This window comes from Mytilus galloprovincialis, chromosome 14 (assembly GCF_965363235.1).
Source record: "Mytilus galloprovincialis chromosome 14, xbMytGall1.hap1.1, whole genome shotgun sequence".
In the NCBI taxonomy this organism is placed as follows: Eukaryota; Metazoa; Mollusca; class Bivalvia; order Mytilida; family Mytilidae; genus Mytilus; species Mytilus galloprovincialis.
Genome location: NC_134851.1, coordinates 31,488,380 through 31,505,409, shown reverse-complemented (window position 1 = coordinate 31,505,409; position 17,030 = coordinate 31,488,380). Strand labels below are relative to the sequence as shown.

General features: G+C 34.4%; 1 protein-coding gene across 3 annotated transcripts in view; it reads right to left on the bottom strand.

Annotated features, from left to right (window-relative positions):
* The window catches only part of LOC143058058 (protein AF-9-like), a 31,434-nt gene extending 15,188 nt beyond the window's left edge, over window positions 1–16,246 (bottom strand). For 2 of the 3 annotated variants that reach the window (XM_076231522.1, XM_076231524.1), the window contains exons 1-3: window positions 15,844–15,981; window positions 6,282–6,461; window positions 5,975–6,052 (exon numbers count right to left, since the gene is read on the bottom strand). In XM_076231522.1, coding sequence (XP_076087637.1) covers window positions 5,975–6,052; window positions 6,282–6,461; window positions 15,844–15,846 — 261 coding nt within the window. In that variant the 5' untranslated portion in view covers window positions 15,847–15,981. Of the gene's footprint in view, window positions 1–5,974; window positions 6,053–6,281; window positions 6,462–15,843; window positions 15,982–16,104 lie in introns of those variants that run through there. The other variant, XM_076231523.1, reaches the window with a different exon arrangement.
* Window positions 16,247–17,030: the final 784 nt, after the last annotated feature.

The window sequence follows — 17,030 nt, the reverse complement described above, 5'->3', positions numbered from 1 at the left end:
CAAAACTCCCAAAATCAATCCCAACCTTCCTTTTGTGGTCATAAACCTTGTGTCAAAATTTTATAGATTTCTATTGACTAAAACTAAAGTTAAAGGGCGAAAACCAAAAAAATGCTTATTTGGGCCCTTTTTGGCCCCTAATTCCTAAACTATTAAGACCAAAACTTCCAAAATCAATCCCAACCTTCATGTTGTGGTCATAAACCTTGTGTTTAAATTTCATAGATTTCTATTAACTTAAACTTAAGTTATAGTGCGAAAATCAAAAGTCTTCGGACTACGCCAACGTGATACCAATATACGACCAAAAATATTTCAATTTTTGCGGTCGTATAAAAAGGGCCCAGGAGGTAGAGTTAGCTCTGACATTATGGACATTAACGTGCATCATGTTCATAAGTTTTTCATTAGAAAAACTGTAAGCTAATTGAATAGTTTTACAGATCAAAGTTGAAATGGTTTTAGCAGACAAATCTTGTTTTCCTTTGTTGATAGGAATAAATAACCTGGAATTTGAGGAGGCCCGAAGACTCCATGTTCTCTGGAGATATAAAAGTAGGACTCGGGTAGAACAGAGTACTTTTGAACTTGAATCATCATGGAAGGGCTGGAATCACTATTGGTTCTGAATCTCTGCCCGGAATTTGATTTTTGCCTAAAAAAGCTGGATCCTTTTAAAAAGTAATTATGATTATCCCTATTAAAACGAAGGCAGTGATTAGCAGTGGAAAATGCATGAATTTCACTTGTTTTTCTATGAGAGGCTAAGGCCAGAAGAAAACAACATGTATATGACAAACACTTGATTTCAACCTTTTTGGCAGGTTCAAAAGGATTGGTTTTTAAAACTGATAAAACTAAACTCAAATTCCAAGACGGGATTTAAACTCTCTGTGTAGGGCGTTCAAAAGTGAAATTCTTAAGTAAAAGAGAAATGAATCATTTTTACCAAAGTCTGGATCTCCAGACAGTTGAATCGTCCAAAATATAGCTGATCTATAGCCTGTAATAGTAGAGGGAGATAATCCTTTCTCATAAAAAAATGGATCAGAAAGTCTGCTAGTTGCTGTACAGAAATTTGGAAAGGATCAAGTTCCTTCTCACTACATAAACAACTGAAGATTGTCCACTTGGCATCATAGACAATGTTAGGAATCTCTGACTGCTCGGGAGAGATGTCTGGCTACGCATTCAGAAAAACCTCTCTCCTTGAAGCTATCCCTGAGAGAAGCCTCGCGAACAGGTGTAGCTTCTCTGGATTGGGATAAATAATTTGCCCTTGAACTGGGACAAAGGTTGTGTTGTACTGGTAGAACCATAGGACGAGCACAAGACAAATAAGGAAGATCTGGAAACCAGGCTTGTTTGGCCAAAGCTGGAGCAATTAGAATGATCAACCCTTGCTCTGTTGAGATTTTCAGAAGAACTTCCGACAGAAATCTGAAAAGAGGGAAGGCGTCAGCAAACATTCCGTCCCAAGGAACACTCATCCAGTCTACTGCGTTGGCTTTTGGATCTGGTACAGGAGACATGAACACTTGAACTTTGTAATTGAGGCTTGTTGCAAATAGGTCTACATGAGGAGACCCCCACTGAAGTGTTATTGCCTGAAATACTGACTGGAGAAGTTCCTGCTTTGTATTGACTGGGGTAAGTGACCTGGAAATAGCATCTTCTAACACATTGACTTTCCCTTGGACATGACGAACTACAATCTGTAGATGAAGGTGATTGCAAAGAAGGAGGAACAGTTAGTAACATTGACTTTCCCATTGGTTTTGCAAATAAGCCACCACTGTGGTGTTGCCCGATGTTAGAACCAGAGATTTTTCTTCAGTAGGGACTGAAAATGAGACAGTGCAAGAAAAACTGCCTTCATTTCTAGAATGTTGATGTGTTCCTTCAAACGATCTGGAGTTCAAACTTCCGAAACTGAAAGACCTTCCTGACAGAGGTTTGAGGCATCTGTGAACAAAGTCTGAGGACAGATGTTGGCCTCTCAAACCATTTGTTTGAAAAGACCAACAAACCGAATGAGGATACAGTTCCTGATTAAAGATTGGAACTGGAAATTCTCATTCCTGTGTAGCTGGAAGCCAATGACGTAAATAAAACTGAAGAGGTCTAATGTGGCGACAACCAAGTGGAACAAGCATTCTGAGAGTATTGCATGGCAATAGATAGTCTCCTACTGGTTAAACATTAATTGTACTGGAACAAAATGCTAACTTGATCTATAACGTGTCATGGTGTTAACTATATAACAAATATCAAGTCAATATCTTCAAGCATGACGAAAAAGTGCGGAAGACTGATGATTAAAGTGAATTTTCTAGGTCCAAGGACCATAACTCTGCAAAAAAATCATCAAACCGAAACAAAATTCAAACTTGGTCTGTAACTTACCATGATAAAACTATATACCAAATGTCAAATCCATATCTTCAAGCATGATTTGCAGGACAGACAGACAGACAGACAGACAGACAGACAGACAGAGTGTAAACCTAAACTTGCCTTTGACTTCGTCGGTAGGGGACTAATAACATCTGCTAGCGAATTCAAGAGACCTAGCAGTTGTGATAACTGGTGAGCAGTAACTGTTTTTTGAGATAGAAACAGATGAATTTTTGAACACAGATTGTGAAACTTTTCCTGTGGAGGTCGAACTATGCCCTGATGAGTAAGGTAATGTTCGCCTAGGATAATAAAGTTCTGTGACAGAATCAGTTCTGACTTTTTGCAAGAGATGAGAAACCCCAGAGAGAGAAGGAATCTGGTGACTACATCAGTGTTGAGATAGAGTTTATCGGGCGAAAGTTCCTTGGTCAGCGAGTCGTCCAGGTAACAACGAATCTGAAAGCCTGTGAATGAAGGTGAGCTATGGCTACCTGCATGAGTTTGCTAGAGGCTAGGGGTGCAGTTGACAGACCAAAGGGGAGAGCTCTGAATTGATAAACCCTTTTGTTCCAAACAAACCGAGGGAATTTGCGGTATGAATGGCAAATTGGAACATGAAAATAAGCGTCTGTCAGATCCAGGGATGTTGTTCACATACCTAGAAGAATAGAAGCTCTGATTGAACGATTGGTCTCTAGTTTGAAATGGGAAATAATCATGGAAAAATTAAGGATAGACAAATACATGACTGGTCTGAATCCTCCTGTTTTCTTCGAAACAAGAAAAAGACGATAATAGAAACCTGGAGCTATTGAAGACACAGGTACAGGTACATCCTCCACTGCCCTCTTTGCCAAAAGAGTCTCTTCTTCGGTTGCCAGAAGAAGAAACTTCTGTGGATCTAGAGTATTGGACAATGGGTTAGGAACAGAAGGAATAGGGGGTTGTTCTCTGAATTGAAGAGTCAATCCCCAGCAAATTACTGACAGAACCCAACAATTAGGTAACGCTTGTCCATTATTTTTTTTAAAAGTAAATGAGTTAACCTCTAACGAGGTTGTTAAATGCTTATATGCTTTTTTGTGCTTCTTTGTCAAATATTTGTTTGTTTTTGTTGTGATTAAGATTGTGACACGGTGTTGTATCCCATTTTGACATTTTTACCTTTTTTGTCTGTTTGTTTTATTCACGCATTGTGATATAATGGAATTTGATGCGACTGTCATACAAACGAGAGGTTTAACGCTAAGAAAACGCCTGTAACAAGTCAGGAATATGACAGTTGTTGTCCATTCATTTCATGTGTTTGTGCTTTTGATTTTGCCATTTGATTAGGGACTTTCCGTTTTGAATTTTCCTCGGAGTTCAGTATTTTTGTGAATACACTTTTTTTTCTAAAGGGGACTTAATTAAGGTCTCCCTAAAATTATCCGAAATCATTGTGTTATCCAAAGTTTCAGCTCTTTTGGATAATGTGCAATTGGCAATAGAACCCATAATCAACAACTGAGAGGCACCCAAAGCCTTGTCCACCTGTAAGAGAAAAGGCTGTTGGAAGAGAAGAATCTTTAAGAACTAAAGCAACTGCAGTTAATAAGTGTTCAGCATGCAGTGCCTAAAACATGCGAGACATTCCTGAGAAGGTTCTCTTGTTGGACCATACAGACTGAAAGAGACGCAGTACATGGGTCGGTTTAGAACCAATATAAGATAAAACCTTGTCACATTTAGGTACCAATTTACCCAAGGTAGAATTAAAGATGACATAATCATTAGAACAAAACTGCTCAGTAAATGAGGCAAGACCAAAACCACTCACTGGGGAAAAATGGGACTCATAAGCAACAATTCCATCATTGATGATCTGCAGAGAAGTAGACAAATGGTTGGATTGTGAAAAACAAGTATTTGACTTAGCGTTGTCTGTAGACAGCCCACACGAAGCCTCGAAAGTAGAGGTAAGAGACCCTTGGGTCTGGGAGGAGACTGAAATGGTAACTTGTTGACGTCTCTCATAATGGTGTTAACTGAATCTCTAAGATCTTCAGCCTCAGGATCTTTACTGGAATTGGTAGAAGAACGACCAATTACAGAAGAAGAGATAGACACAGGCACAGAAGGTTATTAACCCTTTCACCGATTGCTGCCCAGAGAGAAGCTACTCTGAGACGATGGCTTCCCTGGCTACTATTACTCAAGTGGGAGATCTTCACAATAAATGTCAATAAAAACTTGTTTGTAGTTATTTGTGTATTTATTGCATTCACTAACACCATGTTCACAGTTTTTTTCATGTTTTGATAATTTTTTATTCATAAAATATTCAAATTTTCAAATTTTCGGCATTATCTAGGTGAAATTCTCAAAATTCTGCTCTTTGACCCCAAATCGTAATTTTTAAACCCAAAACGGCAAAATTTTGAAAATTTTTATGAGGTTGTACAAATTCCTCACACTGAACGATGTCCATTCCAAGTGTTTTGTACATAAAACGACATTTTACGTCAAAAAAGTATACTAGTTTGGCTTCAATTCTTTCATATTCTTTCAAAAAAAATGTTCCCTCATTTCAAATTCTCGTAAATTCCGTAAATTCGGTCTGATTTTGACACGGTTTTCAACAAACGGAAGCGCCATGTTTATACTTTCATCCGGGTATTCATCAAAGAAAGATAACTCATGTTTGCACTGTTTTGAGCGGGAAACATAAAAGATGTATTCCGATCCCGGTAAAACGGGACTCATCGTCAGCTGTCTGAAGCGTGAATCCCGGTAAACCGGGACTCATCGGCGAAAGGGTTAAACATTCTGGGAGTCCTGAACTGGATTATCACATGCCTCATTAGAAGTAAAACCTTCTTCCTGACTGCTGGTCTCGATGCACCAGAGTTGTCGTTCTTACAGCCAACAATAACGTCTGGTGGCAATTGTTGAGATGTATGTTATATTCATGAGCCTCGCATACGATTTTTAGATTTTTTTCAAACTCAAAACTCATTTAACTTGAAAACTAGTTCATGGACACCTCTTTTTTAAAATCTCATTTGGTTTGATTACATTAGAAGATTAAGTGTGCTTATTTTCACTATTTTCATGAGAACGTCAATAGTGCAATTTTTTAAATTTGATAAATATACAGCAAAAAATGTTTTATTTATGTTCGTGAACATTTGATAAATATGAGTTATTTGAAAAAACAAATTGTACAAATTTAAATGGAGGCTTATATCATGTATATAAAACAGAATTTACAAATAATTTAACAAAAAACAGTTTGTGTTCATTTTTTAAAACAAAAAAGTTATGTATTTCTGTTTAAAGGAAAAATACGTCCACAATTCTGAATTTTGAGGAAATATATAAAATTTCAACCTCATTTTACTCAAACAGTAGCACATGAAGGTATATGTTTTTTTCATATTTGATTTTATCAGGCAAAAAATAGCCTGTATGCAAATTTTCAGCAAAGTTTTAATATGGGATCGAAACTGTATTGTATGCCCTTAAATTCCACATTGAAGTGGTCACTTTGTTTGACAAGGTCTAAATCAACCTTATTTTAGACTGTTCTTACCTCCTCTCGTGGAAGCTCTCCTACATCACAATGGAATTTACAGGTGATCGGATATCTTGTGCAATCATCTTGGTGATTCTTTAAAAAATAAACATAAAAACATGAAAAAAATCTGTTAAAATAGCTTTTTGAGACATAAATCGTATTTATCAATTTGAAATTGTAGATTTAGTTTTCTTTCAGAGTTTTATGTTATAAATCAAACTTTTGATCTGAATCTATTTTTAAGATAGTAAAAAAATATCTTTTTAAGCAAAGAAGAAATCCAATTATCATGATTATTCTTCTGCTATAAAAGTAATTGTACCTGAAGGTCTTTTCTCATGACTGGTGATTGACAATCTGGACATGGTACAAGAGAGTACAGACAATGGTTGGTAATATGATCTGTCATGTCTTTGAATGAGAGAATTTCTTGACAACCATCGTTTCTGTTTGGACATTCTCTAGGTTCATCATGTTCATGGTCGCAGGTTTCTTTATGGTTCTGTAATTAAAATTGCCTTTGAACATTCAAAATTAACCAATATTGTTCTTTGCATAAAAAAATATAATTTTCATCATTTATGTCAGGTCATTAAAATTTATTATTCTTACAGACAGTGACTTTAAGCATTGCATTAGATTGTTTCATTCTGTACTGTTCATAATCCAGTATAGCCTCAATATAAAGAGTGTCGGACAACAAAATTTTAATAATAGCATGTACAGTATATAGTCTTGCTTTCAGTATCTAGCCCTTCTATAGTTCGTGTATGGTCTTTGGAGTCACTTCAGTCCTTATGTAGAATAGGTAAGTTGAGCTAAGACATTCAGTACCTTACACTTTTCATACATGTATATGGACCATAATTTGGTATTCGGCCTTTGGTTTCTTTTTGTATCCTTTTTTATAAGTTCTAAAACTTTTAACTTTTATTCTGTGGGTTGTGTTGGTGTTAGAATAGTATTAATGGAACAATTGAGTTTTTCAAGAAAAAATTAATAAATTTTGATTTGAACACCTTTTACTTTACAGGAAACCAATCTTTATTTTCTTTATTTTGCACAATATATTTCAAAAGACATAAATGAACACCATTACTAGGGTTACTTGCTTCATGTTAATATTTAAAATCTATTTTCAATTTTAAATTAAAGTTTTTTTTAAACGCGACAGGAAACCATAAGAAACCAAAAGCATTTTTTTAGTTTTATTTTATTGCAAAATCTGCTTAAAATAATCTGAACAGTATACTTTTTCTCAAAATCCATCTTAAATGTAACAGTACTATTATAAAACTCCTAAATATGTGCTTGTTTTGAAAACAATTAGTACAATTTATTCAGAAATTTCCATATTTTCTTCATTGATATAAATGTAGGATACCATAATCGTTGTACCGGTATCTTGATGTTTTAGCCAAAAAAATGTATTTATATTTGGTTTTGAAATTCCAGTTATATACAATTTATTCCAAATCATTGGCAATGTAAAATTCTTTAAATCCAGTAAAGAAAAAAACTTTAACTTGGAATTAAAATCTTTAAAATAGGCACCATGTGATATTTGTGACCTGTACACCATCTACATGGTTTCCATATTTTAACCTACTTTAGTGGGCTAAAATCAATAAATTACTTCCTTTCAAGTCATGCATGGTAAAAGTTTACTTCTCCTTTGACAAGTTTATTGCGTTTCTGAAAAGTGTTTGCAGAACATAAATAAAAAAAAATAATTTAAAATTGTGACAAAGATACCAACTTTGTACATTCCAAGTGTAACGGTATATTAACATGTATTTTTTATTAAATTATCTTTCTTCACCTAAAACATGTAAAATATCCAGTAATATTTACTGCTGAAGCAAAATCAATCCAACGAGCATCGCCACAATGATAAGAGACGTAATGTCGATTGAATTTTCCAAGGACCCTTTACATCGTTATCCGGAAACGAAGTGTGTTATAACGTCTGTCATATCTGAAATCGATATTTTTCTAGTCATTGGGCTTTATTTTCACACAAGATCATATGTAACATTATGCACATAGGAAAAATAATAGACCCCCGGCGCAATCTCTTGTGAAAATTGTATTTTTCTTTTTTAAACAAGACGAAACAAGTCTACAGATTATGTTTGCTAACATCCCGTTGGAAACAAAAACAATGTTTAGACCTAGTATTTCATATATACGGCCGTAAGGGCGTGATCACATGTTAGTCACATGTTTCATGTATGACCGGAAATGATTAGAACTTAACGACAAAAACAATTTTAGTAAAAAACTAGAGGCTCTAAAGAGCCTGTGTCGCTCACCTTGGTCTATGTGCATATTAAACAAAGGACACAAATGGATTCATGACAAAATTGTATTTTGGTGATGGTGATGTGTTTGAAGTTCTTACTTTACTGAACGATTTTGCTTCTTACAATTATATCTATCATGAACTTTGCCCATTAGTTAATAGTAACAGAGAACTATATTTGGTAAAAATTTACATAAATTTACCAAATTAATGAAAATTGTTAAAAATTGACTATAAAGGGCAATAACTCCTTAAGGGGTCAATTGACCATTTAGGTCATGTTGACTTATTTATAGATCTTACTTTGCTGAACATTATTGCTGTTTACAGTTTATCTCTAACTATAATAATATTCAAGATAATAACCAAAAACAGCAAAATTTCTTCAAAATTACCAATTCAGGGGCAGCAACCCAACAACCGATTGACCGATTCATCTGAAAATTTCAGGGCAGATAGTTCTTGACCTGATAAACATTTTTATCCCCTGTCAGATTTCCTCAAAATGCTTTGGTTTTTGAGTTATAAGCCAAAAACTGCATTTTACCCCTATGTTCTATTTTTAGCGGTGGCGGCCATCTTGGTTGGTTGACCAGGTCAAGCCACACATTTTTTAAACTAGATACCCCAAAGATGATTGTGGCCAAGTTTGGATTAATTTGGCCAAGTAGTTTCAGAGGAGAAGATTTTTGTAAAAGATTACTTTAATTTACGAACTAGAGGCTCTAAAGAGCCTGTGTCGCTCACCTTGGTCTATGTGCATATTAAACAAAGGACACAAATGGATTCATGACAAAATTGTATTTTGGTGATGGTGATGTGTTTGAAGTTCTTACTTTACTGAACGATTTTGCTTCTTACAATTATATCTATAATGAACTTTGCCCATTAGTAACAGAGAACTATATTTGGTAAAAATTTACATATATTTACCAAATTAATGAAAATTGTTAAAAATTGACTATAAAGGGCAATAACTCCTTAAGGGGTCAATTGACCATTTAGGTCATGTTGACTTATTTGTAGATCTTACTTTGCTGAACATTATTGCTGTTTACAGTTTATCGCTATCTACATGATCTATAATAGTATTCAAGATAACCAAAACGGCAAAATTTCTTTAAAAATTACCAATTGGAGGGCAGCAACCAAACAACCAGTTGTCCAATTCATCTGAAAAATTCAGGGCAGATAGATATTGACTTGATTAACAATTTAACTTCTTGTCAGATTTGCTCTAGATGCTTTGAATTCATAGTTATAAGCCAAAAACTGCATTTTACCCCTATGTTCTATTTTTAGCCGTGGCGGCCATCTTGGTTGAATGGCCAGGTCATCGGACACATTTTTCAAACTAGATACCCCAAAGATGATTGTGGCCTAGTAGTTTCAGTGGAGATTTTGTAAAAGATTACTTAGATTTATGAAAAATGGTTAAAGATTGACTATAAAGGGCAATAACTCCTAAAGCGGTCAACTGACCATTTTGGTCATGTTGACTTATTTGTAGATCTTACTTTGCTGAACATTATTGCTGTTTACAATTTATCTCTATCTATAATAATATTCAAGATAATAACCAAAAACAGCAAAATTTCCTCAAAATTACCAATTCAGGGGCAGCAACCCAACAACCGATTGACCGATTCATCTGAAAATTTCAGGGCAGATAGATCTTGACCTGATAAACATTTTTATCCCATGTCAGATTTCCTCAAAATGCTTTGGTTTTTGAGTTATAAGCCAAAAACTGCATTTTACCCCTATGTTCTATTTTTAGCGGTGGCGGCCATCTTGGTTGGTTGACCAGGTCACGCCACACATTTTTCAAACTAGATACCCCAAAGATGATTGTGGCCAAGTTTGGATTAATTTGGCCCAGTAGTTTCAGAGGAGAAGATTTTTGTAAAAGATTAATTTAATTTATGATAAATGGTTAAAATTGACTATAAAGGGCAATAACTCCTAAACGGGTCAACTGACCATTTTGGTCATTTGACTTATTTGTAGATCTTACTATGCTGAACATTATTGCTGTTTACAGTTTATCTCTATCTATAATAATATTCAAGATAATAACCAAAAACAACAAAATTTCCTCAAAATTACCAATTCAGGGGCAGCAACCCAACAACCGATTGACTGATTCATCTTAAAATTTCAGGGCAGATAGATCTTGACCTGATAAACATTTTTACCCCATGTCAGATTTGCTCTAAATGCTTTGGTTTTTGAGTTATAAGCCAAAAACTGCATTTTACCCCTTTGTTCTATTTTTAGCCGTGGCGGCCATCTTGGTTGGTTGACCAGGTCACGCCACACATTTTTTAAACTAGATACCCCAAAGATGATTGTGGCCAAGTTTGGATTAATTTGGCCAAGTAGTTTCAGAGGAGAAGATTTTTGTAAAAGATTACTTTAATTAACGAAAAATGGTTAAAAATTGACTATAAAGGGCAATAACTCCTAAACGGGTCAACTGACCATTTTGGTCATGTTGACTTATTTGTAGATCTTACTATGCTGAACATTATTGCTGTTTACAGTTTATCTCTATCTATAATAATATTCAAGATAATAACCAAAAACAACAAAATTTCCTCAAAATTACCAATTCAGGGGCAGCAACCCAACAACCGATTGACTGATTCATCTGAAAATTTCAGGGCAGATAGATCTTGACCTGATAAACATTTTTACCCCATGTCAGATTTGCTCTAAATGCTTTGGTTTTTGAGTTATAAGCCAAAAACTGCATTTTACCCCTTTGTTCTATTTTTAGCCGTGGCGGCCATCTTGGTTGGTTGACCAGGTCACGCCACACATTTTTCAAACTAGATACCCCAAAGATGATTGTGGCCAAGTTTGGATTAATTTGGCCAAGTAGTTTCAGGAGAAGATTTTTGTAAAAGATTACTTTAATTAACGAAAAATGGTTAAAAATTGACTATAAAGGGCAATAACTCCTAAACGGGTCAACTAACCATTTTGGTCATGTTGACTTATTTGTAGATCTTACTATGCTGAACATTATTGCTGTTTACAGTTTATCTCTATCTATAATAATATTCAAGATAATAACCAAAAACAACAAAATTTCCTCAAAATTACCAATTCAGGGGCAGCAACCCAACAACCGATTGACTGATTCATCTGAAAATTTCAGGGCAGATAGATCTTGACCTGATAAACATTTTTACCCCATGTCAGATTTGCTCTAAATGCTTTGGTTTTTGAGTTATAAGCCAAAAACTGCATTTTACCCCTATGTTCTATTTTTAGCCGTGGCGGCCATCTTGGTTGGTTGACCGGGTCACGCCACACATTTTTTAAACTAGATACCCCAATGATGATTGTGGCCAAGTTTGGTTTGATTTGGCCCAGTAGTTTCAGAGGAGAAGATTTTTGTAAAAGTTAACTACGACGGACGACGACGGACGACGACGGACGACAAGTGATGAGAAAAGCTCACTTGGCCCTTCGGGCCAGGTGAGCTAAAAAGGGAAATAACTGGACTTCTGTTTCGTGTGAAATGTAACGCATAACGATAACGTCATTTTCTACCTTAATTACTACGAAGAACAAAACTAGAATGTAAATCATCTCTGATTTACCTGTTTGAACATCTCGCGAGAGTTCATATTTGCATATTGTTATAAAGAATTCTATTACAACAAAGCAGTTTACATCATCTAAAATTTGCGTTACGAAATCGGAAACCAAAGTAACGCTTGTGTTCTTACACCTGCTACAGCATTGTACAGAAATACTTATAATTCTCTGCATTTTCTTCTGACTATTCTTATTGGTCGATGTTCTTTATTATTTGAAAGCAAAAGTTACGAATTTGCCGGTGACCATTATCTATAAATCAGTCAGCGTTATGCACTTCGGAAGCGAAAAGTAACGCCAGAAACGACACAAAAATACGGTCGTATAATCTTTGAAATTTGTTAATTTCAATTTTTTTTCTTGGGAAGAGTAGCATAAACTTGTATTTGTATGTTGATAAAAATAAAGGCATCTTTAGATGTAGTTACAACTTTTCTTACAGTAATACACATTTTTATCACTTTTCTATCGTTATAGGAAACGAGCCCAATAGCAAATTATGGTCCATATATTTCACATAAACATGACAATACCTGCTAAAACTAATACTAATGTAGTAAAAGTGAATATATACACAATTGTATAAAACAATGATTTAAGTTGATTCAACTACTATTCTGGACAAAGAAAGAAAATTAACTCCAATTGAAAATTTCTTGCTATTGCACAATATTGTGCCATTAGATATTTCTTGCTATTGTGCAATACTGTGCAATTAAAAATTTCTTGCTATTGCACAATACTGTGCAATTGAAAATTTCTTGCTATTGCACAATACTGTGCAATTGAAGATTTCTTGCTATTGCGCAATACTGTGCAATTGAAAATTTCTTGCTATTGCACAATACTGTGCAATTGAAGATTTCTTGCTATTTCTGAATACTATGCATTGAAAATTTCTTGCTATTGCACAATACTTAATATAATAATTTTGGATCCTGATTTGAACCCACTTGAAAACTGGGCCCATAATCAAAAATCTAAGTACATGTTAAGATTCAGCATATCAAAAAAGCCCAATGTAACTCAATTTTTGTTAAAATCAAACTTAGTTTTATTTTGGACCCTTTGGACTTTAATGTAGACCAATTTGAAAACGGGACCAAAAATTAAGAATCTACATACACAGTTAGATTTGGCATATCAAAGAACCCCAATTATTCAATTTTTGATGAAATCAAACAAAGTTTAATTTTGGACCCCGATTTGGACCAACTTGAAAACTGGGCCAATAATAAAAAATCTAAGTACAAATGTACATTTTTAGATTCAGCATATCAAAGAACCCCAAGGATTCAATTTTTGTTAAACTTAGTTTCATTTTGGACCCTTTGTACCTTAATGTAGATTTGAAAACGGGACCAAAAATTAAGAATATACATACACGGTTAGATTCGGCATATCAAAGAACCCCAATTATTCAATTTTTGATGAAATCAAACAAAGTTCAATTTTGGACCCTTTGGGCCCCTTATTCCTAAACTGTTGGGACCAAAACTCCCAAAATCAAACCCAACCTTCCTTTTATGGTCATAAACCTTGTGTTTAAATTTCATAGATTTCTATTTACTTATACTAAAGTAATATGGTGCGAAAACCAAAAATAATGATTATTTGGGCCCCTTTCTGGCCCCTAATTCCTAAACTGTTGGGACTTCAACTCCAAAAATCAATCCCAACCTTCCTTTTGTGGTCATAAACCTTGTGTTTAAATTTCATTGATTTCTATTAACTTATACTAAAGTTATTGTGCGGTAACCAAGAATAATGCTTATTTAGGCCCTTTTTTGGCCCCTAATTCCTAAACTGTTAGGACCAAAACTCCCAAAATCAATCCCAACCTTCCTTTTGTGGTCATAAACCTTGTGTCAAAATTTCATAGATTTCTATTTACATAAACTAAAGTTATAGTGCGAAAACCAAGAAAATGCTTATTTGGGCCCTTTTTGGCCCCTTATTCCTAAAATTTTGGGACCAAAACTAACCTTGTCAGACGTCATAATTATTTGGACTACATGTAGCATGTCATTTGCTCTATTCCTTATTTTAGTCAATTTTCTCTATTCTTTGTTATTCTTTAGTCATACTAGTTCTCCAATTCTTTATGCTTTTAGCCATAGTTCCAAGTGTAGGATCTAGGGATAGGGTTCCGGGGAGTGACGACTTTTTTTGGGACGATCAATGCATTTGAAAGGGGACATATACATGTAGTTGGAATCCCCCTTTATTCTGGGTAGGGAACCCCCCTTTTCAAAATGGCTTGATCTGCCCTTGGTCATACCTGCCAACTTTCACGATTTAGGCGTGTACTACACGATTTTGACCCTTTGTCACGATTGCACGATCGTGTTCCTGAAAAACCCTCTAAAACACGATTTGGTGAAAATCTACACGAAAAATATTGTTGTTCCCGATTTTGAACTGTGTCCAATGGAGGATATCGTGTTCAGCCAATCAAATTGTGTGTTTCTCATGATCAAATTAATCAGCCAATCAAAAACGTTTTCTCTCAAGATTGTTTTAACATGCTAGATATTGAACTTGTGTTATATTCCTCTGTTTGTTGGTCAGAATTGTAAAAACGTGAACATGGCAAATGATTTTTCAACTGCAAGGAGGTTCTTACACAGAATAAGAATAAAAGCATGGCTGATTGACAAACTTCAATGATGAAGTACTACCATGAATATAATAAATAGTAGTTTATTCACTAATTTATTGACATTACATGTACACTTGCTGTAACATAATTTTATTTATGTATTCAATCATTTAAATATAATGTACTATTCATTATTTTTCACATGGATCCCCCACCCCCACCCACATCAACATGAGGAATCCCTTAAATGAGGGACTACCCTTAGTCAAGGGGTCACTCTTGTAAAAAATAAAATAGAAAAATGTAGATTTATTAACTTAAAAATGGGAAATTCTGACATTATATTTGGAACAGCTTTTCTAAATGAAGAGTCCTATTATTTTGAATAATAAAGAAGATATAAGGCTAAGAACATATCAAAGTTCTTGGACATGTGTTGACCATATAATACCAGATAGATCATAAGATGTATAGTTCTTTGGGAAAAGTTTCTTCAAATAATATGAATGTGTGCTCATTTGTACTTAAAAAGTGGTTTTTAATGTCCAAACATTGAGGGGTGATCCCTATGTGTTGTTCCCAACCTGATAAAGGTCCTTCTTTGTGTATAATTTTAAATTGGAAAAGTCAACAACTATTTAGTATCCTTACACATGAAAATAATTCCTGGTCTTACAGCTACATGTTCATATTTTCTGCTGATATAATAACTAGAATCATGCAAATAAACTTAAGAAAAAGGGATGTAAGTCCATCTTAGAAATCATGCAAATATGACACTTTTTCTAGACTACAAAACAGCACGCGCAAAATAGTTGTCGCAAAGAATTTTAACCTTTGAAATTGTTGTGGCGCGCTAAAACCCCCATGGGCATTTTCAAAAGTTGGCAGGTATGCTTGGTTCCCTATTTTGATAAACCTGTACTAACAGTAAGAAATGATGATTAGGTTTAGGAAAAAATTAAACTATACTTGTGCATGTTCAATGATGTTGTGTAGTTGTTGTATTTTTCCTATAATTTTATTTTGTTTGTTTTTGTTTTTTGTCACACTTTTTGGGTTAAAAAAAAAATTATAAAACATGCATATCGACCTTTTTACTATTCCAGACAACCAAACATTATCAGCACAACTGCTTTACACAACCGTAATAATTTAATTAAAATTTAAATGCCAACAGTTACATTCACATGCCAAAATTCAAGTTTTATTCAAAATTGAAGTCTCACGCTGAGAAAGGGGCGTCTATTTACATGTGGTCTGCGGAAATTTACTGGATTTCAGCATCGAAAAGAGGCAAACATATAGCCATAACCCGATCTGATAAAATTATGTTATGGATAGTGTTCATATCTTTCTACTAACCATTAAAAGTAATAATACAAGGATTTCGTGGGCTCAGAAACCTTGATCTGTTGAAAAATGGCGTCGATTTATGTGCATCCTTTTCGCAGCCTCAGTTACAATTTAACCACAGGGGCTTGTTTAGTGGGTCAGACGAGGTTTTACAGTCAATGGCGATCGCTATCCTATATAAAATACCAAAAGGGATTTATAAACAAGTTTCTTACCGCCAATTTTCAAATTCAGAATTTCAAACGAATTTCCCACTCATATATCACTTACCATACACCAAAATGTCACAAATTTGACAAAGTTCTTAAATATCTAGTCCAGTCCTCCTTATTTTCACTTCTAACGCTGTTTTCGAGCATTTTTTTGCCAGTTCAGAACAAACGGACAACATCCCTCACCGGAAGTTGGAACAGTATTCGGGTCTCACTGATTAGCGACAACAAGCGTCAACAAGCGACAACAAACGTCAACAAGCGACAAGAAGCGACAACAAGAATTATTTTAGCGACAAGTACACACAATGTGGAACATCAAATGAGATTAACGAGGCGCGTGTCCCCTGTTTTATTGCTACAATAACATCCAATTAACACCTTCAACTTTGTACACGCGTCAGACTATACAATTACACACGCCAGAATATACAATCATTGTAAATAGTGAACACCTGTTGAAAACTCAAGATTGTCATTAATTTCCTTTCATCTTCAATCAATATGCATAAACATGATAAATATAGTTTAATGAGGCAATAAACAAATAAAAAGATGAAAACATTCACATTTCAATTTTCTTTTCCTCTTGTTTGATTTCAGTTCTTTGTATTTCACAATTCACAAGTTGTGTCAATATTTTCAGGACAATGATGCACAAATAATTCATTTTGCGAGCTTAATATATATTGCACGAAGAGTTTTAAAAACAAATTATAAGATAAATAATATGTTCTAAAACACAAGGAAAAGTAATCTCATAATACAATAATTAAACGTAATACTGGTTGTTATACATAATAGATGATAAAATATTATGTAAATAATGTTTCATTTTTTTCTATCAATTTTAACTTTCTTGTTGCTAAAATTATTTTCTTTTGCATATTCTTTTAATATTTATTGCAATAATTAATTTTAATTAAAAAAAATATGTTTTCTTGTCGCTTCTTGTCGCTAAAATAATTCTTGTTGTCGCTTGTT